This window comes from Coturnix japonica, chromosome 5 (genome assembly GCF_001577835.2).
Source record: "Coturnix japonica isolate 7356 chromosome 5, Coturnix japonica 2.1, whole genome shotgun sequence".
Classification (NCBI taxonomy): domain Eukaryota; kingdom Metazoa; phylum Chordata; class Aves; order Galliformes; family Phasianidae; genus Coturnix; species Coturnix japonica.
Genome location: NC_029520.1, coordinates 13567882 through 13593641, shown reverse-complemented (window position 1 = coordinate 13593641; position 25760 = coordinate 13567882). Strand labels below are relative to the sequence as shown.

Genomic DNA, 25760 nt, shown 5'->3' with positions numbered 1-25760 from the left:
TTGTTTTTTTTCCAGTGTTCAGAGAGATTCCCAAAATACTTCCTATTAAATGTGGCCTTAAAAACTTCTATGTGGGTGCATTGTGTTTTAGAATGTGGGAGGTTTTGAGTTGTTTTTAGAAGACATTTGTAAACACAAACAAGTTGGAATAATGTTAAAATTGTTTAATTTCAACTCCAAAGTACTGAAGACAGTCAAATCTTTGTCATTTTCCTGCTTTTTCAGATTACTCAGCAGCTGGAGGGAATCTGCTTGCAAGTGATTGGGACAGTTCTGCAGCAGCACGTATTAGGTGTGTGTGCTTGTATTTGCTTGAGTTTTCGGTAGTATGGGATGGGCTTTAAAATGTGACTACATTTCTGTTTCTTTTAGAATTCTACGAGGAGATATTTTCCTTGGCTCATAGTTTGACCTGTCAACAAGTTTCTGCACAAATGTGGCAGCTTCTTCCTCTTGTTTTTGAAGTCTTTCAGCAGGATGGTTTTGATTATTTTACTGGTAGGTAATATAAATGAGAAGGCCATATGGTTTCATGCGTGATTTCATGCAGAAAAGTGAATTACACCTTTATTGAAATGTTCAGGAGAAAACTGAAGTATTCTCGCTTGCAGATACTTAATTCTGCAAACAAATCTTTTTTGCCAAGGCAATTCTGTGTAGATACGTACCTGTCTTGAAAAACATTAGGCACAGATCATGATAAGCTTAGTAATACATAGATTTTTAACCTGTTTTTGTCAGCTATTCTGTTCATAAAACATGAAAACAAATCTAACTTAATATTCTTATTACAGATATGATGCCTCTCTTACATAATTATGTTACCGTTGATACGGATACGCTTCTGTCAGACACAAAATACCTTGAAATGATCTACAGTATGTGCAAGAAGGTAAGTAGATGACTTTGTGATCACATCATCTGTGATCTCTAAAGTAATACAGAATTTAGCTGGCTACTTCTATCCACAACGATAGACTCTAAGAGTGATACGTTCTGATATGTGCTCTTCAGCATCTTTGTGAATTGGTGCGTTATGATGTTATTGCTTAAAATTTGATGTAATCTCTTCATATTTTTTGATATATCATACTTTTGCTGAAAGGCAAAAATAGTATGTAAATAACAAAAGCAGATTAAACAAACCTTTTTTGTGCATGTCTTTATTTTAATGTGCTTTTTATGTAGGCATGCATACAGTGTGTGCATGTGTGTGTGTATATATATTGCAAAGGGCAGATAATTTAATCTAGGGTTTGTAACCTTGCTATAGCTGGAATACCAAATACTATACGTATGCTGAAGATATGAAATCTGTTAGCTAAAACAGAGTGGAGATGGAAAGCGGAGGGATAGGAATGGCAATCTGTTTTACCAAGGTTATGTAAGATCAGTGACTAAACCTGAGAGTAAAATGTGTTGGTTCTGACTGTTGCCAATCTTTATTTGAAGACAAGTTGCAACCAGGTTGGCTGTAAATGCTATTTAATACACTGTGGGGAAGAAAAGCAAAAACCTCTTAGTGTATTATTAGCTGAGCACAGTGAATCAGGCACAAAAGCTGTAGAGATGTCATCTCCCAAAGAATATCCTAAATATTTTTTTTAAAAGAAAAAATACAGAATACGTGAATGCTTAAGAGAAAGTTTTATTTTGTGTATGCAAGTAAATCTTTTCCAAATGGCAGCCAGTTCTTAATACAGCTTATATGGTGAGGTCTGTGTGCGTATTGTTATTTAACGTTTGTACGGGTAGATTAGTTTCAGCAGCTTTCAGCAACTTTATGTTCTCTGTGATTCTGGTAGTGAGCCACTGCTGTAGATTTGGCTTCTTCACTGATAGGTGTTTATACAAGCGTTGCAGATTGGGTAAATTTATATTGCTTTTCAAAGCAGAGCAGCATGTTGAAAACACCTCTTGAAGTGATATAATAAGAAATAATTACTTTTCAGGTCCTGACAGGAGTTGCTGGAGAAGATGCAGAATGTCATGCAGCAAAACTATTAGAAGTAATTATTCTTCAGTGTAAAGGACGGGGAATTGATCAGGTTGGTAACTTTTGGTTGATATTGCTAATACTACAGAGATATTTTTTTTTCCCCCTCAAATATGAATTGATTACCTATTAACACGAGCATTTCTGTTGCATGAAGTTTGTGTAGGGTGACTAATGATCCTGACTTCTCCTTCACTGTCACAAATCCTTCTGTGCAATTAACAGCACTAAGCAAATAGTTATTGCACACTTCATTTCCAGGATTTAGGATGCTGCAAAGCTCAGTATAAAGTGTTTTCATGAATCTGAAAGAAAACTGCTTTAGGAGCATCATAGCTAAAAGTGGATTAATTTTATTCTAAGGTGATTATAGTGAAGATTGATGAAAATGATTCAATCTGTCAAGTTAGTAGCCTTTAAATAAGAATGAAGTTCTTAGAATCCCAATTAATACCATAGAGGAGTCAGGGATTTCATTAATCATGAATGGAAGTTGGGTTTTGAGAGGTGCATTTGTGTGCTTCCTTTGTGTCTATGGCAAGTACTGTATAAGAGCTGTGTAGGTCTCTCTGAAAGTACTGCCCCCTATTTATTTCCATGAAAACTACATCAGATAAAGAGTGTAATAACACTATTAGACATAACAAATTCTCAGCTGCAAAACATTACTTTTCAATGTAGTCACTGCAGTCAATGTGTATACACGTGTGTGTAATAGAAATTAAATTACCTGCACCGGCGGAGGTGACACACTGTCACATTGCTGAAGCACGCTGCCTACCATTTACTTCTGCTGTCTGGGATGTCACAAAATCCATGTGTTCACAGTAGGTGTAGTAACTTGTCATGTTTTTATTTCATCTTTGTTCTTATGTGACTTCTGCTGGCTGTGAACAATTCTTTCCATTTTACACCCTGTGTATTTATGTGCCAGTCTGGTTTTTCAGCCATTTCTGGAGTGTGAAATAAAGAACTGATTTTGATCACTAAGTTTATAATGGTTCTCGCTCTTCAGTGCATACCCTTATTTGTGGAAGCTGCTTTAGAGAGATTGACCAGAGAAGTGAAAACAAGTGAACTACGAACAATGTGCCTCCAGGTTGCCATAGCTGCTTTGTATTACAATCCTCATCTATTACTAAATACATTGGAAAATCTTCGTTTTCCCAATAATGTGGAGCCTGTCACTAATCACTTCATAACGCAGTGGCTTAATGATGTGGACTGCTTCTTGGGGTGAGTGTTTCTTATCTTGAAGATTATTCTCTAAAGTACACCTCTGTATTATCAGCTTCTAGATCGTAATGGTATTTGTAATTTGCACGCTGTTTTCTTTTACAGGCTTCATGACAGAAAAATGTGTGTGCTTGGCTTGTGTGCTCTCATTGATCTGGAGCAAATACCACAGGTTTTAAATCAAGTTGCTGGCCAGATCCTGCCAGCTTTTATCCTTTTATTTAACGGATTAAAAAGAGCTTATGCCTGTCATGCAGAGCATGAAAATGACAGTGATGATGATGATGAAGCTGAAGAAGATGAGGAAACAGGTATGGAAACTGAAGATCCGTTCTGTTTTCATGTTTCTTGGTGGGTACACAGAGTTGTTTTTTGTGGAATTCTTCAGAGTTGCCTAATTTCAAAACTCAAAGCTGAGATAGAGCATTAGACATCTTTTAACATCTTTCAAGCATATCTGCTTCTTTTCCTGTCGCTCTTAGAAGCTGACTTCCTCACCCGGGTCTCCTCAAAGCTGTCAAGCTAGCTTTTATGTACGGATGCTGTCAGTGCTGTGTCCTGTCTTCTCTTTGAGGAAGTAGTAGTTAGAGTCAGTAGGAGGAGTTTGCTACTGTGCTTCATTGTATAGTTTGGACTAATAGTCATTACAAGATGTCCCATGAAATGATGGAGTTGTAGGTGTATATTGAAAACAGATCGTAGTCAGAATGTTTTGAGTAGGAAGCGATCCTTAAGAGTTTGGTTCTTACTGCCCTGCCCTGGCAGAGGCACTGCCCACTAGGTCAGTTTGCTCCAAACCCCATTGAAGATCAAAGTTCTTAGGTTTTTTTCTTGGGCAAGGATTTCTCATTTCTCGTAATCTGAACTTCATCAGCTTTTACAGGCTTTTTTCTCTATATGGTCTTGTCACAGACTTTCACATTATTTTCAATATTGTTTATTTGAAGATGAAAATGATGTGCAGCTCCTCCCTGCGTCTGTATTTCATCTTTTCTATACACTGCTTAAGCTTTTCTCTCTTGCTTCATTTTGCTTTCTATGTTGTCATCCTGATATCTCTGGGTATTTGAAGCAGCTTTCTGCATTCAAGGTGTTTTTCATAGTTTCATAGTTTCATAGTTTCATAGTTTCGTGCGTGTTGGAAGGGACCTTAGAGATCATCGAGTCCAGCCCCCGGAATTCGAGCCTCTGTGTAGCAGAGCGGCACTTCTACCACTTGCGCCACAGGGGGGATTCGAACTCCGGGCCTAGTTGAAGCCATGTTTCTTTTTGATCTCTGCTATTGCCTTCTGGATTCCCCAAACTATTCTCATTACACATTGTTAATCTTATTACTTTCTGTAGTTCTTAAGCATCATTTCCAAGTCCCTTTTGAAGATCCCTTTAAACATCTGTCATCAAATTATCATCGTTATTATTAACTAAACATCAAATTATTTTGAACATCCTTTGTAGTACAAATAATGCTTTGTTTAGTTTTATCAAGTGCTTTTCAATGCTGTCTGTATATGTTTATATATCTCTTTACCTGTTCTTGAGATTAAATGTTTTTGTGTGTGATATTTCACTCAGAGGAACTGGGGAGTGATGAAGATGACATTGATGAGGATGGCCAAGAATATCTAGAAATTCTAGCAAAACAAGCAGGTGAAGATGGAGATGATGAAGACTGGGAAGAAGATGATGCTGAAGAGACTGCTTTGGAAGGCTATTCCACAATTATTGATGATGAAGACAACCCTGTTGATGAATATCAGATATTTAAAACAATTTTTCAGAGTAAGTAATTTTATTTTCTGGCCAACTAATCACATTTTAACTTAATTTTAGCCTGTCATTGTGAACCAGAACTTGCTGAAAGCTTCCAACAGGCTTTCCAATATGTGGTTTGAATGAGTTCTTTCTTTGAAAAAGGGGAAAGCGATGCCATCATTTCACTTTCAGAGAAATGGGAGCCCTTGGAAGGAATTTCTGGTGGGAGGGAAAGAGTCAGAGATGTGTTGGATTATCTGATCCTAACAGGGCTTATCAGCATATTATTTTGATTAAAATGGCAGTGAGTTAGTGTGCTTTGAGTTACAGAACATTGTAATGAACCTACGCCTTTTGTATGTTTTCTTTCTCTTGCAGCAATTCAGAATCGTAACCCTGTGTGGTACCAAACTTTGACACAGGGCCTTAATGAAGAACAAAGGAAACAATTGCAGGACATAGCAACTCTGGCAGACCAGAGGCGGGCAGCACATGGTATTTTTTCCCCTTTATACCATTAAGTGGTTCTTTAGCTTTTTGAATGCTGTTCATACACTCAACGGCCTATAATTCAAGCCTGATAATGCTTTCATCAAAGCAGGCTTGTTTTGCAGACCGAAGGTGCTTGAAAAGCCTTAAGATTGCCAGGTCACAAAGCTTTAGTGCATAGTCTGCATGGCAAACCATGGGTGGATGGAAGGGTAGAAGTGGCTTAATGAAGAGCTGTTTGGATTTGGATTATAATTATTATAATTTGGATTATAAATTATATACTTCATTATACACATGGAAGCATATATTATATAGTTTGTTATAATGTTGAATTTGATAACAGTTGTTGACCAGAAAGTGGATGAACTTAGAGGTTTGGTAACAAGCAGACATGTTATCCAACCAGTAGAGTGTTTTGTGATGTGACATAGTACAGCTGGGATAGCCACTGATTCTGTGGGTGGGAAAATGCTTGTTCAAAAACTAGTATCCATCTATAATGCTACATTGTTAAATCTATTAAATATTTCAAATTACTGTTCTTCAGAGGAGATAATACAGATTGAGGCCTTTAAATGTAGGAAATGGGCAAATATTCGTGGTTCTTTTATTAATTTTTCAATTGTTTGAGTGTAAGCCAATATATATCAGTCTCTGAAGTCAAGACTGCGTTTTGATTAGGTCATATGCTGCATCTTATTGTAATTGCTTCAGATTAAGTTCAGAAAGCTTTCAGTAAAAAGCTTATTATAAAGTGATTACTCTTAATACTATTCTTTTGTGTCAGAAAATAGCCAAATGTATCTCAGAGCTTATTAAGTGTCCAGAGTGATCCACTTTGATAGATAGGAACTGTAGTCTCGCTGCGTTCTACTTGTGCATTTTATGAAGAAGAGTGTTTCTTTTTTGTTCCAACTGCTTATTCGTGGAACAAATTAGGTTCAAGTTGTGAAGTTTAACTTAAGGAGGTAGATCCTCGCAGGAAATCTTAGGTACTAACAGTATATTGATCTCCATCCAGGCTTCCTACCAGCCATGAACACAACCTAATAGAAGGATCTGGAATCTAACTGTTTTACTAGCGTAGCTAAGAAGAATCTCCAAGTGCTTGGAGAAACTTGCCTTCTATACTCTAAGCAAACAGGAGTGAACAAAGCTGCGTTGCCCTGCTTGTGTTCTCTCCTTGTCCCTCATGAGCCGTGGCAGCATTTTTCTGGCCTTTTACAAAATGGAACAGTCAGAATGTAGATCCTCTGGATAATGAGCTGTCCTGTATTCCCACAAAGAGACCATCTGGAAGTCCTTCAAGATAGGAGAAGGATAGACTTGAAGTTCGATATTTAATAACCCTCATTACCTTGAGCTGGGGATAATGCAACCCTTTTGTGTTTGAGAAGGTAGATATATACTAGATTGTAGTGCTGGTTGACAGAAATGCATCTGTCTGCTTTTTACCAACCTGTATTTGAGCTCTTCTTTCATTAGAGCCTGTAAAAACATTAGAACTTGTAAAAGGCAATCTTGCTGTGATCTTTAAAGGATGTAATACGCATCCAGTAAAAACAGATGGAGGGATGGATTTGTGAACCTCAAATGCCTAAAGGTCTTAAGGCGTGGTTGATAATGAAACATGGTAGATGTGGTTTCTCTCAGAACTGAGTTTATTTCTGCTTATTTTGTTGAGCTGACGTAGGAACAAATGAATATTGAGATGATGTCTGTTTGGTGCTTTTGTTTGGTGCATCCTGATGTGATGGTCAGGCATTTTCATCAGAAAGAAGTGTGGGCAGCACTTTTAGAGCTGTGTCAGCAGTTTTGGAGCTGCAGCATTTGTGTAGGTTGTCTTTCTGATGTGGGGAATTACACATTTGTTCCCAAAAGCTCAAGTGTGCTCGTTGGAAATGTAAATTTCCTTTATCATTTAAGTATAACTGTAAGTCCATCTACTGGGGCCCGATGCATTTCCACTTTGAGGGCAGTGATTAATTTTCCTTCTATCTTTGTTCTCTTTCTTTTTAGAATCCAAAATGATTGAAAAGCACGGAGGATACAAATTCAATGCTCCAGTCGTGCCAACTTCGTTTAATTTTGGAGGCCCTGGCCCGGGAATGAATTGAATTATCACTTTTCCTGCTACTGTGTGATTGTAGTGAAGAGCTTGTGTTCCTCCCAATAGTGGTTCCAGAATTGGTTCATGTTACCTACAGCTCACTCTAAACTAATTGATAAATAGATTGGACAAAAGCCCCCAGTGTGGGACCTGATCATGCAATCTAATACTGGAAAGCAAACCAGAGGGGTTTTTTTTGTTTTGTTTTGTTTTTTTTGGAAGTCAGGAAGAATCTGAATTAAAAGCTTCAAATGACACACTTTGGAAATCGGAAATCAAGAGGGATGTCATGAAGGCAGCTTTTCTTTTTCTGAGGAAAAAAAAAAAACCACAGTAGGCATGGGCTGCAGGACTATTTAAATCTCATTTACAGTACAAGTTAGGAGGCAGAGTTAATTTTTACACCTGTGGCGGTATGAGTATTTGCCCACCTTCCCTTTTCTCCCTTCCTTATTCGGGTGTCTATTCTTTCAGTGTAAATAAGGTAATCAAATAGCCTTACTTAATCTTCGTCGTTTCCATTTATCAAGATTGTTCATATGTAGAATATCGGACACTTAATGTAGCACTACATAACTGATAAATCTGTAAATGAATTAGCACTTTCATATTGAAACAAGCCTGCTAGCCTATGTACAAAAATAGCAAAATGTTTGCTGTTTATAAAAAAAAAAAAGAAAAATAAAAACTAAGGGACGTATTGGGGAAAATAATTTCAAGGTATTAATTTTAAAACGAACTAGCAGTTTTGTACTGTGGCGCAGTCACCTCTGCTTGTGACTTGAATTCGGTTCTGTAAAAAGGGGTTAGTGATATTTCATTGCTGCTAAAAAAAAAAAAAGAAAAATAGCAACGCCCTCTGTGTCCTTTGTTTTTCTTACAGATCTCACTGTACGACTTACGATTTGGATACCAATGTTCATTGTAAGCACTGAGAAAGTGATCTTTTCTGAAGCATGTAAAGTAGATGTGAAGTTCTGCTCTTAAATGAGTTGATTGAAGTGTGTGGATGAAACATCTATATATGCAATCTATTAAAAAAACAAATTAATAATTGGGCTAACCTGGGCTTTGATCTGTGAGTTGCAACTTTTCCCATCATTTTGCAAAACCTTTTATTTTTTCCCCCAGTGTGGTGGCGCAAAGTGCGCTGCCGCTCTTAGTGTACGATCGTCCGCCTGATCCAGACCGTGTATTTGAAGTTTTGCCAATCTTCCATTTTTTGAAGCCACGATTCTCTTCTTTCCAAGTTGCTATAGTAACTAGTATTTTAGCTAGAGAGGCAAAATACAGTTCCCTCTGGGACCACTATCAAAACCACTGTATGAAGAAGCCAGCAGGGAGATGCTGTGAATGGGTTGGCTCAAATGCCCCCTTTCTTTCTTTTCTTAAAGCATAAATCCATAGGTTTTTGATCTTGCCTTGAGATCATTGGTGTCAGGTCTTTTAAATCAAATGTTTTTTTTGTTTTTTCTTTTGGCTGTTTTTATATTGAAAAAAAAAAAATGTCACCTGCTGTTACAATTGATATTAAACGAGCTACCTTAATTTAATGTAAGCCTCCAAAATTTAAATACAGGTTAAAAAATAAACTGAGTTTATATCTGTAAAAATGAAATGCACATATATATATTATGATACTCAAAATGCAGTCTTCAGAAAATTGGATTGTGTGGTGTGTTTCTTTCCATCAGCAGTGTAGCTGCAATTGGTGGTGTGGGGTTTCTTTGACTGGCACGGTTCTCTGCCTGCTGTGTGTTACAGGACTGCTCATACTGTGCTGTGAGCCAGGTACATGGGGCACTTCCACTCCCTCTCTGGACAGCCTTTCTAAGCTGAAAAACAGTTCCTTGTGCAGAGTGCTGGTGTGAGAGGCTGAGGCAGCGCTATGCTGTCACTGTGCCCTACTGTAATAGCAAAGGGGTACCTGATGCAAAGTTTGGGCTTGATATTGCCTAAAAAATTAAGTATTGAATCCATGGTATCTGTTATGCTAGTGGTATGGGAGCCACAGTAGTGCTTAGTGAGCTCTGAGCTGACTGGCCAAGTACATAGGGCAGAACTGTGTTTATACGTATAGAGTGCACGACTCCTGAACACCCACAGGTCTCTGGGCAGTTTTATCTTGTATGAAAAGGTGATGCATCATCACAGAATGTTTTTTCCTGTGCGTTCCTTGACCTTGAAAAACACCCAGTTGAACTTCAATCTTTCTGAACATCTGCTCGTTGGGTTCCTGCTTATCTCGTTCTGCTTCCTGCCCTCCAGAAAAGCCTGAGAACGTTTTAGGACAAATGATACTTTTGCCTCATATATATATATGATATAACAGCTGCAAGAAGGCTGCATGGACAAAGCAGATGGGAAAAGATGGAGAATTACCAATTCACTGCCATTGTTATTTCTGAAGCTTCTATTTTTTCCACATGAAGGGCATTAGTCTATCTTGGTGTGAGGACAGCCTTACTTTGAGGCTGCGTTTCTGTGCTAACTAAACTGGGTAGAAAGGAGTAGCTTTAACACAAAAGGGATCCTCCAGCTTTGCTTCCCTTTGCTCCAAGGACCTTATATATATCCATATATATAGCAGTGTGGTTTTACGCTGCTGCTGGTGACTGCGTTTGTGATGCAGCTCTAAGGGAAGAGCTGGGGAATCGATATTAGATCTCTTTGGATCTAAAGGGAATGTTTGCACTGATCAGTTCCGAGAAGCACCGTTAAGCTTCACGGCCCGTCCTGTCCTGCTTTGGCTCACTCGTCTTCTAGTCGTTCCTCACGGACAGGCTTCGATCGAGCCATTTCAGTCTCTGCCGCCCGGTGCCCCGCACTTTATCAGCCTCTGGAGCTGCGGCCGGATGGCTGCACTGCTCACATCGCCTCGGAACGATCCTCCGGGGCTGCTGCTCTATAAAACGCCTTCGGGAGCCGGGCCCAAGCGGCGACGGAGCCCGGCCTCGTCCCGGCCCCGTGCGCTCGGATCCGCCCGGCGCTGCGCTGCGCTGCCGGTGGGAGCCGGTCGCCGCGAGGCCGGTCCGCAGCCCCTCGTTCCTTCTCGGCCGCTCCCGGCGCCCCGTTGGCAGAGAGCCGCTCTCGCCGCGAGGTGCGGCCGCCCCCCGTCCCCGTCCCGTCCCGTCCGGTCCCGCCGGTCTCGCTGCCCGCAGCAGGAAATGGCGCCCGCTCCGACCCTGACACACGAGCCACTCGCTGCCCGCGGTACAAAATGGCGGCCGCGGCGGCCCCGCACCCAGCACAGCCGAGCCGCCATGAAGCCGCGGGGCGGGGCCGCGGGCGTCCGGCCAATGGGCATCGGCGCGGGGCCCGGAGGCGACCAATGGCTGGAGGAGGCGGTGCCACAAGGCGCCGCGCGCCCAATGGGAGCGTGGGGAGCTCGGTGCGCAGAGCCCGCCCGCGCGGCTCGGGGCGGCGCTGAGGCGGGCGGGCGCTGTGCGGCCGTTTCCTGTCCTGGTGCATGGTGGTCGGACGGAGGAATTGTTGGAAAATTTCTCGGCGAGGTTCGTATATAAATGTGTTTTTACCCAGTGTGCCTTATTCTACCACCGCCATCTCGGATGGGGCCGCCGGGCCGGGCCGCGCCGCGCGTGGTGCTGCGCCGAGGGGCGGCATCGGGGGCAGCGCTGGGGGCGGGCGGCAGCGCGGCACCGGCCCACAACGATCCACCGACTGTCGCGCCGCCGCCCGCGCCTTCCCCGCACCTTCCCCTCCTCCCGCCGGCAGCGCGGCCTCGGGCCTCCAGCCCCGGGCACCGCCGCCCCCCGCCCCGCCCCGCGCGGCAACACCGGCCCCTGTGGGACCCCAGCCGGGCCCTCAGGCCGCCCCCCTCGCGGGGCGCCGTTGGCCGCCGCGTCACGGGCGGGGGCTGCCGGCCCGAGGCGCCGACGGGCGGGGAGCGGGACGGGCCGTGCGCGGTGGGGCCTGGCCGTGCCGTACTGCGGCCCGGGAGCTCTTGGGGCTCCTGAACGCGGCGCCTCGGCCCTCTGAGCAGCACGGGGCCGCACCGCGCCTCACGGAGCCGTGTCCCACGGGAACTGGGCTCTTGGCCTTCCCGGCCCCGCAGCCCTGAGTGCCGGGTGTGCCGGCCGCCGTTCAGGTGATGGTACCTGAGAAGCGGCACGTCCTTACCTAACACCTCTATAAGGGCACACACACATAACGCGGTGTGTTACACCTCTGTGAGTGCCCTCGCCGTACAGTTTTGAAATGCTGGAGTGCGATTGAAGCACGTTGCCGTGGCTTTTCGCTTTGTATTTCGTGGGCTGGGCCTTAACACGGTATCCGTAGAGTGGGAATTTCCCATCTGAATAGATATGGAAGTCAGGGATGTGCTCTCACATTGCACACGACTGTGTTGGTACCAGATGGTGCCTTAATTGGGCTGCGTGGGATAAACGTTGAAATGGTTTTTGAGTAACCTATTCCAAACTGATTACATAATTTAAAGTATTCTCATAATAAAATAATGTTTCGTTCCGTGATCCTGCTTGCAAAAGAATTGTTCTGCCTTACGCTGTACAGCTCAAGTACAGCAAATGCCCCAGCCAGGCTGAAAATGTCCTTAGCCAGAACATCACTTAGTTCACTCTGTGTCATCGTGGCAGTATCTGTGCTGGGGCATCATGCTGGGACTCCCTTCTCTCAGCAGAGAAGGACAGAGGTAATAGCGATGAATATTCCCCAGCGGTGAGCGCCAGCATTAGCTTTGTAAATGTGTGTTTATCTCTGGACCATCTCAGGTTCAGCAGGTCAGGCTGCCTCTGGCCCACACTGCTGCTCTGTGCTGCCCAGGGGGTGGAACCGGCAGGAGTAGAGGCAGGGTGCAGGTGGTGCTGCTGTGCTGGCTCCCAGCTGAGCCATGAGCCACTGAGCTGCCACCGTTGGCTCCACACCTGCAGTGGGCACATGTAGCACTGCCAGGCTGGGCGCCTCTGCCTGCTCCTGTGGTGTCAGGGCATCCTCCTGTGTGCCATATGTGCTGGACTTCCCTTAAAACATTGTGTGAATATATACTTAGCTGTGCTTATAGGTATGGGTGCTTGGCCACAGTGAGCTCAGCAAATGAGTGAGAAGGGTATCAGAAACGGCACTGATCCGTCAGACCCTCTGTCTATTTATCAGCAAAAATAATTATTGAAGGGGGATGGAATGTGCCCCTGCAGTGCACATCACCCGTGGTAGGGGATTTGGAATGGCTGATTACAGCTATTGCTCAAGCCTATGTTCTTTCCTGAAAAAGCTACTTGACCAGATTCATCCTAAAGAACTTAGTGGTGTAGAGAAGGATGGGCTGGTGGAAAAGTGACCTGCGGAACAGGGGCAGCACAGCACCTGCATTCAGCTGATCCCTTGACCATGCAAATCCGTGGAGCTGTGTGGTGTGAGGTCCTCACTGAGGAGCTAATGGACGCTGTTAGAACAGGTCCTGCACTGCTGCTTTGGCCTGGGAGAGAACTTCAGAAATGAGTGGTTTTCCTGGTGTGCTTTTCACACCTTCCTAAGTAGATGTCCCTATTGAAATGAACAAACGTGTACAAGTTAAGGTCCGGTTTATCATGAAACAGCTTAAGTTGCAGGGACCTTAAAGATCATCTAGTTCCATCCCCCACCATGGGCACGGCTGCCACCCACTAGATCAGACCAGCATCCCATCCAGCCTGGCCTTGAGCACCTCCAGGGATGGAGCATCCTCAGCTTCTCTGGGCAGCTGAGCCAGTGTCTCACTGCCCTCTGTGTAAAGAACTCCTTACTAACATCTAACTTGAATGTCCCCTCTTTTGGTTTAACGCTGTTCCCTTTTGTCCTGTCACTATCAGACCATGTAAAAAGTCACTCCCCCTCCTGCTTGTGAGCTCCCTTCAAGTACTGGAAGGCCACAGTGAGGTCTTCCTGGAGCCTCCTCTTCTGCAGACTGGACATGCCCAACTCCCTCAACCTTTTTGCATAGGAGGGGTGTTCCAGTCCTTTGACCATCTTTGTGGCCCTCCTCTGGACCCACTCCAACAGCTCTGCATCCTGTGATGGGGGCCCCAGGTTTGGGCACAGTACTCCAGATAGGGCCTCACCAGGGTAGAGCGGAGAGGGACGATTCCCTCCCTCTCCCTGCTGCTCACTCTCCCCCCCCAGTTGATTCTGCCCAGGATACCATTGGCCTTCTAGGCTGCGAGAGCACACAGCTGGATCACGTCCAGTTCTTTGTCCTTCCTCTGAAGGGCTGCTCTCAAGGAGTTCTTCTCTCAGTCCGTAATCATATCTGGGATTGTGTCAACCCAAGTACGTCACCTTGCATTTGGCCTTCTTAAACATTATTAGGTTTTCACAGGGCCACTTTTTGAACCTATCCGGGTCCTTTTGGACAGCAAATGTTAGCGTTTACTAATTTAGGAGTGTTGTTACAGACTTTGTGTAATGGCCTTTTAAAATGTATGAGCTTTTGTTTTAAATAAAGCTAAGAAGAAGACCTCTTTGAGCTTTACAGTGCCATTGGGCTTCCATTAAAGATCAGGATGTTGGTCATTCCTTGCTGTCACATGGAAGCCATCCTATGCTACGTACCGTAGCATCCCAGCCAACTTGTGTTCACCTTTCCTTACCATTGGCTTATCTTCCTGTATTGTCACGTTGCTGAGCTGCAGAGAAGCAAAGTGCTTTCTGCTCTTTCCCCACCAACAGGTGGTCTGCTTTTCTCTTCTGTTCTACAAGGAAATAAGTGAGCCTATGTTACCCATGTGACATGGGTAACCTGTCCCTGTGCCACAAGGACTCCTGAAAGGCCGAAGGAAACACCCAGGTCCGTAACGTGGATTGTGATCCTAATGGATGGGTTTCCTTGTGGAACTGAACATTCTGCTCTGGTTTCTGTAAGCAGACATGCTCACAGGTGTTTTCCTGGGGATGAGTGAGGAGTTGGAGGGAGTTCCTGCCACACAGACATTGATGGAAACCACAGCTAATTTGCCATGGCTGGAGCTGGTACATTTGCAGTTGTTACTGATTAACACATACCCACGTACTTGGTCAAAATTCCTGGTTCTGCTGGCAGCTTTCCTCCGACTGCCGGCCTAACTCAGTTTCTGAGCGTGCATGTTATTATTTACCCAGTGCTGTGGTGCTGTCAGTGACATTTAATGTACTCCTTTGGTATGGACTCTGGTCTGAAGCAGAGCCTACGGCCGTGCTGGTCAATGGGGTTCCCCACTGCAGGGCTGCCATGGAGCGCTGGCTCTGTGGAAGTGGGAATCCTGCACTGCTGCCTGCAGGGGAGCTGTTGTCCCACAGCTAACACTGGCTGGTGGAAAGACTGACCCCACGCTGCCTAACCCGTCATTTCTTCTCTAATATGTTCAGGCAGCAGAGGAAGCAAACACTCATAGCTGACTGCACAGCGATGGGAAAAGAACTGCTGGAACGGGAGCTAATGACATGAAGTTCTGTGTTCTTACTGCTCTCATGGAGCTGGGCTTTGTTCTGGCAGTGTTACATTTGTGTTCACGTGTTGTTTGTGAAAGGATCAAATTCTGGCAGTGAAGGAGTCTTGAAGGGACAGCGCATCTCTGGTGGGTTGGGAGGGCTGAAGTGCTGCAAAAAGAGGAAAGTGGAGCCTTGGGTGGGACTGCGAGGCCCTGCTCTGGGCACACGTGTCTCTGTGGCTTAGTGGTGCTGCCATGCGGCACGCAGACATGGGACTCATGCACTTGGCACTGCTGTCGGGATTGATTAGGTTCTTTTGTGCTGGGCTGCAGTGCTTCCTGCCATTGAGAAAACACTGCTGTGGTGTGTTGTTAAATTGTGTGTCTTACGCATCTTCAGTGGCCGGTCTGGTTGAATCCAGCTGTTAGCAGTGTCTTCTGCAGAGGTTTTGGTCTTTGTTTCAGCCTTGTGCCCATCCTGTACAGTGAGTGATTGATTTAATGTGGAAATGGCTGCTTAATTATGTCCTGGGTCCCTTTGCAAGAACAGGAAAAAGTACAGGAAGTGAAGATGATAGAACAAAGCACCAGGAAAGTGAGAAATACCTGATATCAAGGAGCCTCTCTTATATGTAATAAAAATCTAGCTGACCAATTATTGTATGAAATCAACACTGTAGTGCAGCAGTACGATCCTGGAAGAGGCAAAGGCTATTGAAGGAGCAGGAAATCCTTGTCTCATCTCTTGAAGCGTTTGGTCAAAGCACGAACAGATCTAGATGTCATTTCTGACCCTCCAGGTGTCCTAAGTAATACTAGGAAGGACTGTCATGCAGGTACAGCTGGGAAAAGAATGAAGCTTTGTGAGAGCCTTCATTTTGCCGTGTCTGTATTTCTGACCCTACCACTGTCCGCTGCCTTCATGTAACTGCTGGTCTAACCCTCAGTCCCGTAACACACAACGTTTTTGGGCAGCTCTGTTTTTCAATCCAGACCCACTGCTTTTTGCCCTAAGACCCAGCAGGCTGCAATGTTAGTTATCAGTTGAAGTGCACTGGAGCAGAACACTGATCGTAGGTAGTAATTGTGGTCTTTCACAAATGCTTATTAATCAAACTGCTTTGGGAAAATGACTGCACTGATACTGGCAATCGTATCAGTTCTTGAAGGCTGTATTTGGGTAGTGATCAGACAAGGGGAATGGTTTTAAACTGAGACAGAGCTGGATTAGGTTAGAGATTAGGAGGAAGTTTTTCACCCATAGGGTGGTGATGCACTGGAACATGATGCCCAAGGAGGCTGTGGATGCCCCATCCCTGCAGGCATTCAAGGCCAGGCTGGATGTGGCTCTGAGCAGCCTGGTCCGGTGGTTGGTGACCCTGCACATGGCAGGGGGTTTAAACTACATGATCAGTGTGGTCCTTTTCAACCCAGGCCATTCTATGATATGATATAATGCAGCCAGAACTGAACTTGGGATCCAGCTTAATCAAACAGGGGAACACAGTTTCCTAAAATTCCTTAATGAGATATAAACAGGTGCAGGGTTGTATTGTTGGCTGCTTCACTTTGCCAGGTGAACTATCATCTGTTTGTATAAATGCTGTAAAATTACAGTGGTTTTGCACATCATTAGAAGTGCATTAAAAATAAAAGTGACGTTTATTTTTAAATTAAATAGATGGGTGTTATTTCAAACTTCCCAGTGCTGTCTGTGTGGCGAGGGTGAGCAATCACAGGGTTACCTCATGTCTGGAACAGCCTTTTTCCTGTCTGTCTTTCATGGTTCTTCCACCTGGCACTGCTCAGTCTGTCTTCTTGTCTCCTTGCATTTTGTAACCGTAACTTTTCCTCCCTGGCTGCTGTTAAAAACTTCATTCCCTTTCATGTTATTGATGCCCTAAGTGTCAGCCTTTTTTCTTTTCCTCTCTCAGGAGTTTCTGCTGCTGTCACTACAGGTTTTTTCTTTGTCCAACAATACAATGTTATAATAATTCTATCAATGCCAAACTCTAGTGTTTGTTTTCCAGCTGTTATTTGCCACATTCTCGTCTCTGTATGGTCTCCTCCTCATTCTGTCCTCAGCTTCCTGATTTCCCACTCCTCCAGACCCAATTCCTGCCACATGGCACCATGCTCTCTACCAGTGCCTGCTTTTCCTTCAGTTCCATCCCAGCTGCTGTTGTTCCACTCCTGATTTTCAGCCCAGACTCCTGTTTTCAGCTGCCATATAGAGCTTACATAAAAACTTCTCTTTTAGCATGTAATCTTTTCTTCAAAACAGGTGACAGCACCCTAAAGAAGACGTCTGGTAATGTGAATGTTAATGGGGGCAGGAATACAGTGTTAGTGACAGGAGCCCTTTAACAGGCAGCTTCGTGAGGTCTTTGTGATAAATCCTCCCTCCCTTGGCTCCACGTATCTGAGTGCTGAGAACTTGGTGTGTAAGAGCGTATGGCTTTCCCTGTTTGGAGAACTGTAGATACATATAAACATATATTTTAAAAAATGAATAGAAGTTAGTGTTTGTGTACCCTGGTGGGTGGCATGTTTCACATTTCTAGTACAGCTTTCATCAGCACTATACTGAACAAGCTGCTTTCCCTCTGTGCTTGATGGTGTGAGACTTGTTTCATCATCCTCTCTTGTGGCTGCCTTTTGCATCCTCCTCTTTTCAGTGCAGGGGGTTCAGGCTTCAGCCATTTGCTGATTCAGGCTGAGTTTTCTCTGGGTAGCGTTTCAACCGTCTTAAAAAGGTAAGATCCTCTGCCATAGGTGTATTCTGGTGATCAGTCATGTCAGGAACGCAGTGTGTATTACAGGCCTTTAGAAAACCTTCCCAAATACCTTGATATGTGCCTTTCAGAACTACAACTTGCACATGGTCTCTGAAGATGTGCAGCAGTTCACAGAATCAAGTCCTGTGTTTTCAGTTCAGTGAGTACCTCATGACTGAGGCTGTACGTGTGCCTTCCTGTAGGACAGCTTTTGAGAAGAACTGGAAAACGTGCATCTTGTTTAGTGATCCGTGTTCCATGGACCCAGTGATCCATGGAATTAGTTGTGAAATTTCCATGGTGAGCAATGTACCAACATCATGGTGGTGATGCTCTAAAAGTATGTGATACCAAAATGATGAAGATAGCCAGAAACTCAGAGCAGTTACATTCGGAAGTTCTCTGGATGCAGAAGTTACCTGAGCCAGCCCCTGCTCCAGGTGGGTCTGTTGTCACATTATCTTTAGCACCTGCGTGGATGGAGAGTCTATAACCTTTCTTGGCAATCTGCTCCAGTAGTTGACTATTCTAATTTAACAAACTTTTACCAGGAAAGGTAAAATAGAAATTAATGGTGCAGTAGCTGCAATGTCTATATAACAGTTTCCCTGAGGTATCCTGATCCATTTCTCTACAATATTACCCAGCTTTTAATTTCCCTTTAGTCCCTGTCCATGCTCGTCCTCAGACCTCATAGTGCTGTCTGCATAGCTTGTCTTCCCTGCTAGGGAATGAGAAGGGACCTTTCAAGGGAGCAGCGTGTCCTTCAGCTTGAGGGTATTCCTCCCTGCACAGATTTTGTGTTATTTTGGTGACAAGGGTGGGATGAAGAGAAACGTGTAGGAAATTGGGTACTGTGGCTGGGCCATCTGAAGAAGGAAACTGGTACTTTGAGAAGAGGGGATGGAGCTGAGGTAAGTTAGTGGGAGGGTGGAGGACTGGGAGGAAGATAGATTGGAAGGGGGATTTTGGAAGGGGACAGGATTGAGGAAAAGCAGCAATGTAGTTATCTGCATTAAATCTAATTTTTTCTTACAAAATAACCCCTGAGCTTCCAAGCAGAGTGTTCTGCTAAGGCCTTGCTTCTGCTGTGCTTCCCAAGAGTTAAGAGAACAGTGTTAATTCTGGAGGGAGATCCTGTTTCTATTTTAAAGGTGGATTGTATGCTAACTATGCTGAGGGCTTCTTAAAAGGTGCTTTGCCAGGAGAGGGAATTCTCAATAGAGAAACCCAAATGAGAGGCCTTCAAAGTCCCGTTCCTGCTAGAATGATGGCAGAGCAGCATCACGAAGAGGCTCTGTAGCCTTTCCTCTCTGATGTATGAAACATTCTAGATGATTTGCAGCCTACTCCCACAAGGCATCCTGAAAATTGAGTGAATGGGAAGCGCTGTCAATACAAAACACCGCGTTAGCAGTTAAGAGGGTAAATAAACTTTGTTCCCCACCAGCATCTAGTACCATAATTACTTAATTAGATTTGCTCCAAGCTGGCAGTACCTCCAAAGAAGTAGTCCCAGCAACCTGGTCTGGGATAAAACTTTTAAAGATGTGTTAATTTTGTTTGTTTGTTTGTTTGTTTTAACTGTGAGTTTTCTGTGCTTAATCACCATGGGGTACTTGAACACTGAAGAAAGGGCTGCTTCCATGCAGTGCTTGCTTAAGCCAGTCCTGTAGCTCTAGCGCAGACTCCCATTTGTGGTTTATGAGCACTTTGTAGGTGAGAGTTCTCTGCCCATTTTAGGAGAGGGGGTATCGCTGGTGAGCAGGGAGCAAAGCTGCTTGTCTAAAGCCACTGATGTGGAGATGGTAGAGCGGCTCCTGCTGTCATGCTGGAAAATAGAAACTGGTTCAAAGTCACTTGGGTATATTTGGAAAATGTGGCTTGGATTTATTCTTTGAATACTGAATCAGTGTGCCAAACCTTGTAAGTACTGCTGGCATCCTGGAGGCATAAGCTCTAAATGGTCTACTTTGCTTTCACTGTTCCGTAGTTCCAGTTTAGTGAATGTGTTTTTTCATTGGTTTTTGAGCCCACTGATGAGTTTGCTCATTCAATGGCAGATTTTCAGATCATAGAAGAAAAAATAACTGCTTAGAAATTTAATTAGAAGTAAATTTGAAATCTTAGATTATTCTTCTCACCCTTGAATTACAACACAGCATGTCATAGAATCCTTTCAGATTCAATAGACTTCTTAATATCCCATATGGAAGCATGCCTGGGTGAAAAATCGGTATCCAGAGGAATGGCTCGTTCTGTGGGATGCACAGAGTTGTGCCTGTCACTTAACAATCTCTATCTTGTTATTAACACATCTTGTTTTGAGATCATTTATTTCTTTAGATATATATCCTTATAGATAGATAGACAGATAGACAGGCAGATAGATAGATACAGATCTCCTGGAGCAGCTTAATGAAATAGTTGGACCATTCAGATTCGCTAACCAAGTATGTGTTTCATCAGTGTGTGATCCTGAACTTCTTGCTGGTACTGGAGGTGTTCATGCAGTGAAAGCCCTGTCATTGTTATGGGTGACCATGAGTGAATCGTCAGCTTCATTTTAATTCTGGGGACAAAAAGGTATAATTATTTGTACCGTCATTGACACAATTTTTCCTTGTATGTGTTGTGTTTTAACCAAGCTGGTGGCTGAGCAGCACACATCCCCTTCAAAACTCCTGTTTGATGTGATACGGTGTGGAATATCCCTTCGGACTGTTTAATTCAGCCATCCTGATTCTGTTCCCTCCCAGCTCCTTGTGCCCTTCTCTGAGGGTGGCCGTAACTCTGTACAAAACTGCTTAGCAGCAGCTATAAACATTGATGTGTTATCAACATTGTTTTTCTCCTAGAACCAAAGCATAGCATCGTACCGGACACTCTGAAGAAAACAATTCCATCCCAGCTGGAATAAATACAACATGTTGGTTGAAGTTTAATTTACTGAATGCTACCTGAAGTTCGTAATAGCTTAATTAATTGAGATAACAATACTTATCTATTTCAAATAACTTTGTTGGGTTTTTTTGGCTATTGAATTATTTTACAGCTATCTCATTCATTCATTGCATCATCTGTGTGTGGAAGGTAACAAAAAATGTTTGTGACAGTTGCATAAAAATCCAGTTAATCTTGGAATGTATTTAACTCATTCTAGTATTTAGATTTTGCACTAATGTCCTGTGAATGCTTTCTTTTTAGGTAGACAATGTTACTAGCTCAGATAAACCGAGACTCTCAGGGAATGACTGAATTTTCTGGAGGAGGAATGGAGGCCCAGCATGTGACTCTCTGTCTGACAGAAGCAGTAGCCGTGCAAGGTGAACATTCAGTTGAAATGTGTATTATTGAGTCTTTTCTGTTGGAAGGTCAGGTAGAACTCTACAACTCAAGCAGTGTATTCTAAATGAAGAATCTAACACGAATCAGCAGGTTATTCTTAGTTAGCTGAGATGAAGTTCACTGATTTAATTAAAAGTGATCTCTTAATTAAGGTAATACTATAAATGTGTCAAAATAGATGCTCAAATAACTTAATTCTCATAGTGGTTTTACTGTTTTATACTTTGTAACTTCAGTATTCAGCAAAGTAAATTTTGAACTAGTTAAATTTTGAAATAGGCTGGTGATTTAGGATTGATTTAACATGGTATTTTCTGACAGCTTTGGTATGATTTTCACTGATAAAACCCTTTTCCTGAGTGTTTTAGTCTAAATAGTTTTGCATATATTAATGGTGGGTAATAGTGTGCAAACCAAAATTATTGATTCAAATAGATATGCTGATTTCACTACTGGGATTCATGACCTAATTAATATTTTCCCTAAAACTTAAACTTTGCAGTCATTTATTTTCTAGTAACATAAATTTTCTAGTTAGAGCAAGTAACATCATGGCTGTCATGATTATGGAACGAGGTCTTGAACATATGACCACAGTGTATCTTCAAGGTTGAAAACCCAGAAAACCTACTAGTATGTCTAAAGTCATTGAGTTGTAAGGGATGTCATTGTTTCAGAGGTGCTTAACTGGTGATTTTTAAATGTTGGTAATAGTGAATATGAACCTTTTGCCTTACTAGATGGTGACAACTTGGAAAACATGGAAGGTGTAAGTTTGCAAGCAGTTACCCTTGCTGATGGCTCCACTGCATACATACAGCACAATTCTAAAGGTAGGTAAATGACTGGAAGTTGATGTGTATCAACATTTTATTCCTCTCTTTAACCCTGTCTTAGGTTGTAAACCCCTCACAGTGGTAAAACTGAGGAAAATTCACAGTGTTTTCAAAGCTGTACTCCCAGTTGGGGTGTTGTAGTAATAATATCAGATAAATATTTATTTCCAGTACTAATAAGTTGCAGTTATCAAATGCAGAACATAAGTCAAACACAGAAGCAAGATACTCTTTATGCTTCAAACCCAAATACCAACATTCTGTCTACTGGATAGGAAATAAAATTTAGTGTTCTGTATTGGGTTTATTTATTTCAACCTTAATGCCTCGTAGCATTTATTTTATCCTAGAATTTTAAAGCCACTGTTTCTTAGCCCCTTACTATGCTTTGGCTTTAACAAGCAGTGTATGTCTGTGATATTTTACTGATATTCTGTCTGATCCAAGAAGTATCTGCTGTGTGTTTAAAGTGGGTTGTGTCACACTGTTAGATTCCTTAAGGCTACTCCATGTATTTCAGATGGTAAACTAATGGATGGCCAAGTGATTCAACTAGAAGATGGTTCTGCAGCCTATGTTCAACATGTACCCATGACTAAAAGTAGTAAGTGTAATAATACAAGAAATATATTTGAAAGTATTTTATTACTGATAGGTACCAATATTAACTGATCAGTAATCATTAAAAAAAAAAAAAAAAAAAAAAAAAAAAGGCTTGATTTCTTATTATTTTGCAAAGAATCTTGAAGAGATAATTTTTCTAACTAATGGGTTTTCCAGCCTCTTTTCAAAGCATTGAAATTCTTTGTTCTAAACAGGGGACAGCTTGCGTCTGGAAGATGGACAAGCAGTTCAGCTGGAGGATGGAACCACAGCATTCATTCATCACACCTCCAAAGGTAAATGGTTTTTGAATAGTGATTTATTATTTCAGTTCAACAGAACTTCAGCAGTAAAACATGATGCTGTGTTTAGGCAATTCCATAATTTAGTGTGATTCGCATTGTAGGTTGTTATTTCTGCTTAGTGGCATCTAGAAATTACTGCAATTGCTCAGATTCAGTTCTTTATTAGGACATCATATAGCTGTTATAAGCAGAATTTAAAAAAACACCAACTGTATATTTATTTTTAAAGCCCTGGATCTCAATAAAGTAAGTAATGTCACATTAGTAGAGCAAGTAAGGCGTTGTACAGATTTCAGCCATAACTGCCTGTACAACTGAGAAGAGAAAGCAGTTGAGAATGAATCAGTGAGTCTCTCTTGTAGAGACATGATGTACGTTTCAAAGATCATCTCTTCATGTCATCTTTAAGTAGTAGGGCTGAAAATGCGATGACTGACGGTCAAGAATGCAAACATTCATTTTAAATTATAGCCTGGATTTCTGTAGAAGCTGATTATTCTCACCTTAGGAGCAATCCTATTTCTTTTGAAAAAGTGAACACGCAGATATTTTAATAAGCTAATGTGACAAAAATTATATCCCACTGCCAGCAACACTATTCAGAGGTTTTTTTGCATGTATTTTTGCATGATTCTGGTCTTAGAAGGTCTTCTGGTCTTCTAAAATCTGATGTGTATGTGTCTCATATATTTTCATTTTAATATGAGTGGATAATGAATTGGAGGAATATTTGTGTTTGTGATTTCCTTTGTTAGTAAAGCTAGACCAATACAGAATTGGTTTTGCGTTTCTGCAAGTGTGCAGAAGTAAAAGATGTAAATAGTGTTGTCTTGAAAAAAGTTAATCTGTTATTCAGTGCTGTTTTATTTGGTTATATTTCTTGTAAGTATCAGACATGGATATGGCATTTGGAGACATATCCGAAGCAGCAGTAGTTTCTTGTGTTACCTATAGACATTGCTATTCCATTTCATTCATAAAATGTCATAATATTATTTCTCAGACAGTTACGATCAGAGTGCATTACAAGCAGTCCAGCTGGAGGATGGAACTACTGCCTACATTCACCACGCAGTGCAGATGCCACAGTCAGATACCATTTTAGCCATTCAAGCTGATGGCACAGTGGCTGGTCTTCATACAGGAGATGCTGCCATTGACCCAGATACTATCACTGCTTTGGAGCAATATGCAGCTAAGGTATGCTGAAAGACAGTTCACCTACCTGTAATGTTTTAATCTCATATCAATGATACTTGACAGCAAAAGCCCACTGTGACCAAAGAAATAAAATGATAAGAGAGACTTCAGACTCTTAAGAGAGAACACAGTGCCTCACTGTTATGTGTAGCTCTGGTGTGTGCTGTTGCATAAAGAGAACAAGAAATTGAACTCCAAAATGATGTGGAGTTGAGCTGATGTGCATAGTGATTCAGACAAGTAAATAACTATTTTCCTTAAAACACATAGTGTTACAGAGGATGTAGTTTGGGAGGAAGGAACAAAATTAAATTATTCTTGACCAGAGACCATTGCTGATTCTTTTTTTCTTTCCTTGAGAAGAGTTGGGCCCATTATCTTCAGTAAGGATATTACATAATAATGAAGTGTAAAAAACATGATTAGACAGCTAATGAATTTGAAGAAAGCTTCTCTGGTCCATGCTTTTAATGATAAAAATGTAATGTGAGGCTAAAAATTAATGTTCTCCACTTCAGTGGACTTTTGTGAAGTGTGGTCTAAATATGCAGCGAACAGTTCAACTTTCATGACTTAATAGTTTCCGAGTGTCCTGATTCCTGGATGAGTACCATCAGTGCTAGTAGTGGTTAGGAGAGGAGTTGAATGAATTTTATTATTTGTTCTCAAGCGTTACTGGGAATTGTCAGATTTTGGGAGAAGGCCAGTTAGGGTGAGTAAATGGCAAATACACCATTCTTTCCATGGTGTTTGTGTGCTATGCTTGAAAACAAAACAAAACAAAACAAAACAAAAAAAAAAAAACAAAAAAAAAAACATGAGAAAACCCATCAGATTTTGTTACATTTAGCTGTGCCTTAATGTTTCATACAATAAAAAGGTAATTCAAGGTTAGCTGTGCTGTAGTGACAAGCTTTTAAGCATTGCCAAGCTATTATTTCGTTTAGGTCTAAATCAATCTGAACTTTGTCCTTTTTAATAAGGAGCTTATTAATATAAATTTGTTATAAGAGTATGTTTCTGTTTTGTGGAGAAGAAGCAATAAGAGAAAAGCAAATATATTTGCTTTTTTCTCCTATTCAGCTCAACGTGTGTTTTTGAGTTCTGTAATGTGAATTAATATTCTGAAGTGTTCTTGTGTATACCTGGGAAAAACCCTACTTGTTTTCTTAAAGCTTTCATCTCAGCCTTATCCTGAAATATACTGCTAGAACTTCTCGAGAAAAATCAGTCGAAATGAATTTCCAAGTACTGAATCTGCATGATGTACAAAAGCAAGTAGTAGCTGAATTGTTACACCCCTATATTTCTCTTAAAAGGAGAAATGCGGTTTTATGATTCTACTCCATGTCCATGTAGACTTCATAATAAGGCAGTGTATACTTTTAATAGCAGATGGTTTAGGACATTGGAAGAGGTACAGAAAGGGGCAGCAATGGTGACCAAACAAATGAAATATATGAGGTAAGGATATGAGAGAATTTTATATGATTTTAAGTGGCACAGAGTCATGACTTGACATTGTCTTTACCAGTTTAAGAACTGGGGAGCATCAGATAAAACTTGGGTCACAAGTTCAGTGACAGCAAGGGAAGGATACTTTTTCAAACAGCACAAAGTTAAACCATGGGTCTGCTTGTAGGATGCTGCTCATACTAATTACATCCCTAGATTCAAAGGGTAA

The 25760-nt window shown here is 42.2% G+C and overlaps 2 protein-coding genes across 6 annotated transcripts in view; both read left to right on the top strand.

Annotated features, from left to right (window-relative positions):
* Positions 1-9254, top strand: part of IPO7 (importin 7) — a 30638-nt gene extending 21384 nt beyond the window's left edge. Inside the window, exons 17-25 of the mRNA XM_015864061.1 lie at positions 226-292; positions 373-498; positions 795-892; positions 1953-2048; positions 3012-3232; positions 3338-3543; positions 4805-5011; positions 5363-5479; positions 7496-9254. Coding sequence (XP_015719547.1) covers positions 226-292; positions 373-498; positions 795-892; positions 1953-2048; positions 3012-3232; positions 3338-3543; positions 4805-5011; positions 5363-5479; positions 7496-7593 — 1236 coding nt within the window. The 3' untranslated portion in view covers positions 7594-9254. The remainder of the gene's footprint in view (positions 1-225; positions 293-372; positions 499-794; positions 893-1952; positions 2049-3011; positions 3233-3337; positions 3544-4804; positions 5012-5362; positions 5480-7495) is intronic.
* A 1712-nt stretch (positions 9255-10966) lies between these two features.
* Positions 10967-25760, top strand: part of ZNF143 (zinc finger protein 143) — a 36824-nt gene continuing 22030 nt past the window's right edge. For 3 of the 5 annotated variants that reach the window (XM_015864053.2, XM_015864052.2, XM_015864049.2), the window contains exons 1-6: positions 10967-11098; positions 20992-21110; positions 21873-21965; positions 22489-22572; positions 22787-22867; positions 23880-24076. In XM_015864053.2, coding sequence (XP_015719539.1) covers positions 20999-21110; positions 21873-21965; positions 22489-22572; positions 22787-22867; positions 23880-24076 — 567 coding nt within the window. In that variant the 5' untranslated portion in view covers positions 10967-11098; positions 20992-20998. Of the gene's footprint in view, positions 11099-20175; positions 20371-20991; positions 21111-21872; positions 21966-22488; positions 22573-22786; positions 22868-23879; positions 24077-25760 lie in introns of those variants that run through there. The other 2 variants (XM_015864051.2, XM_015864054.2) reach the window with 2 other exon arrangements.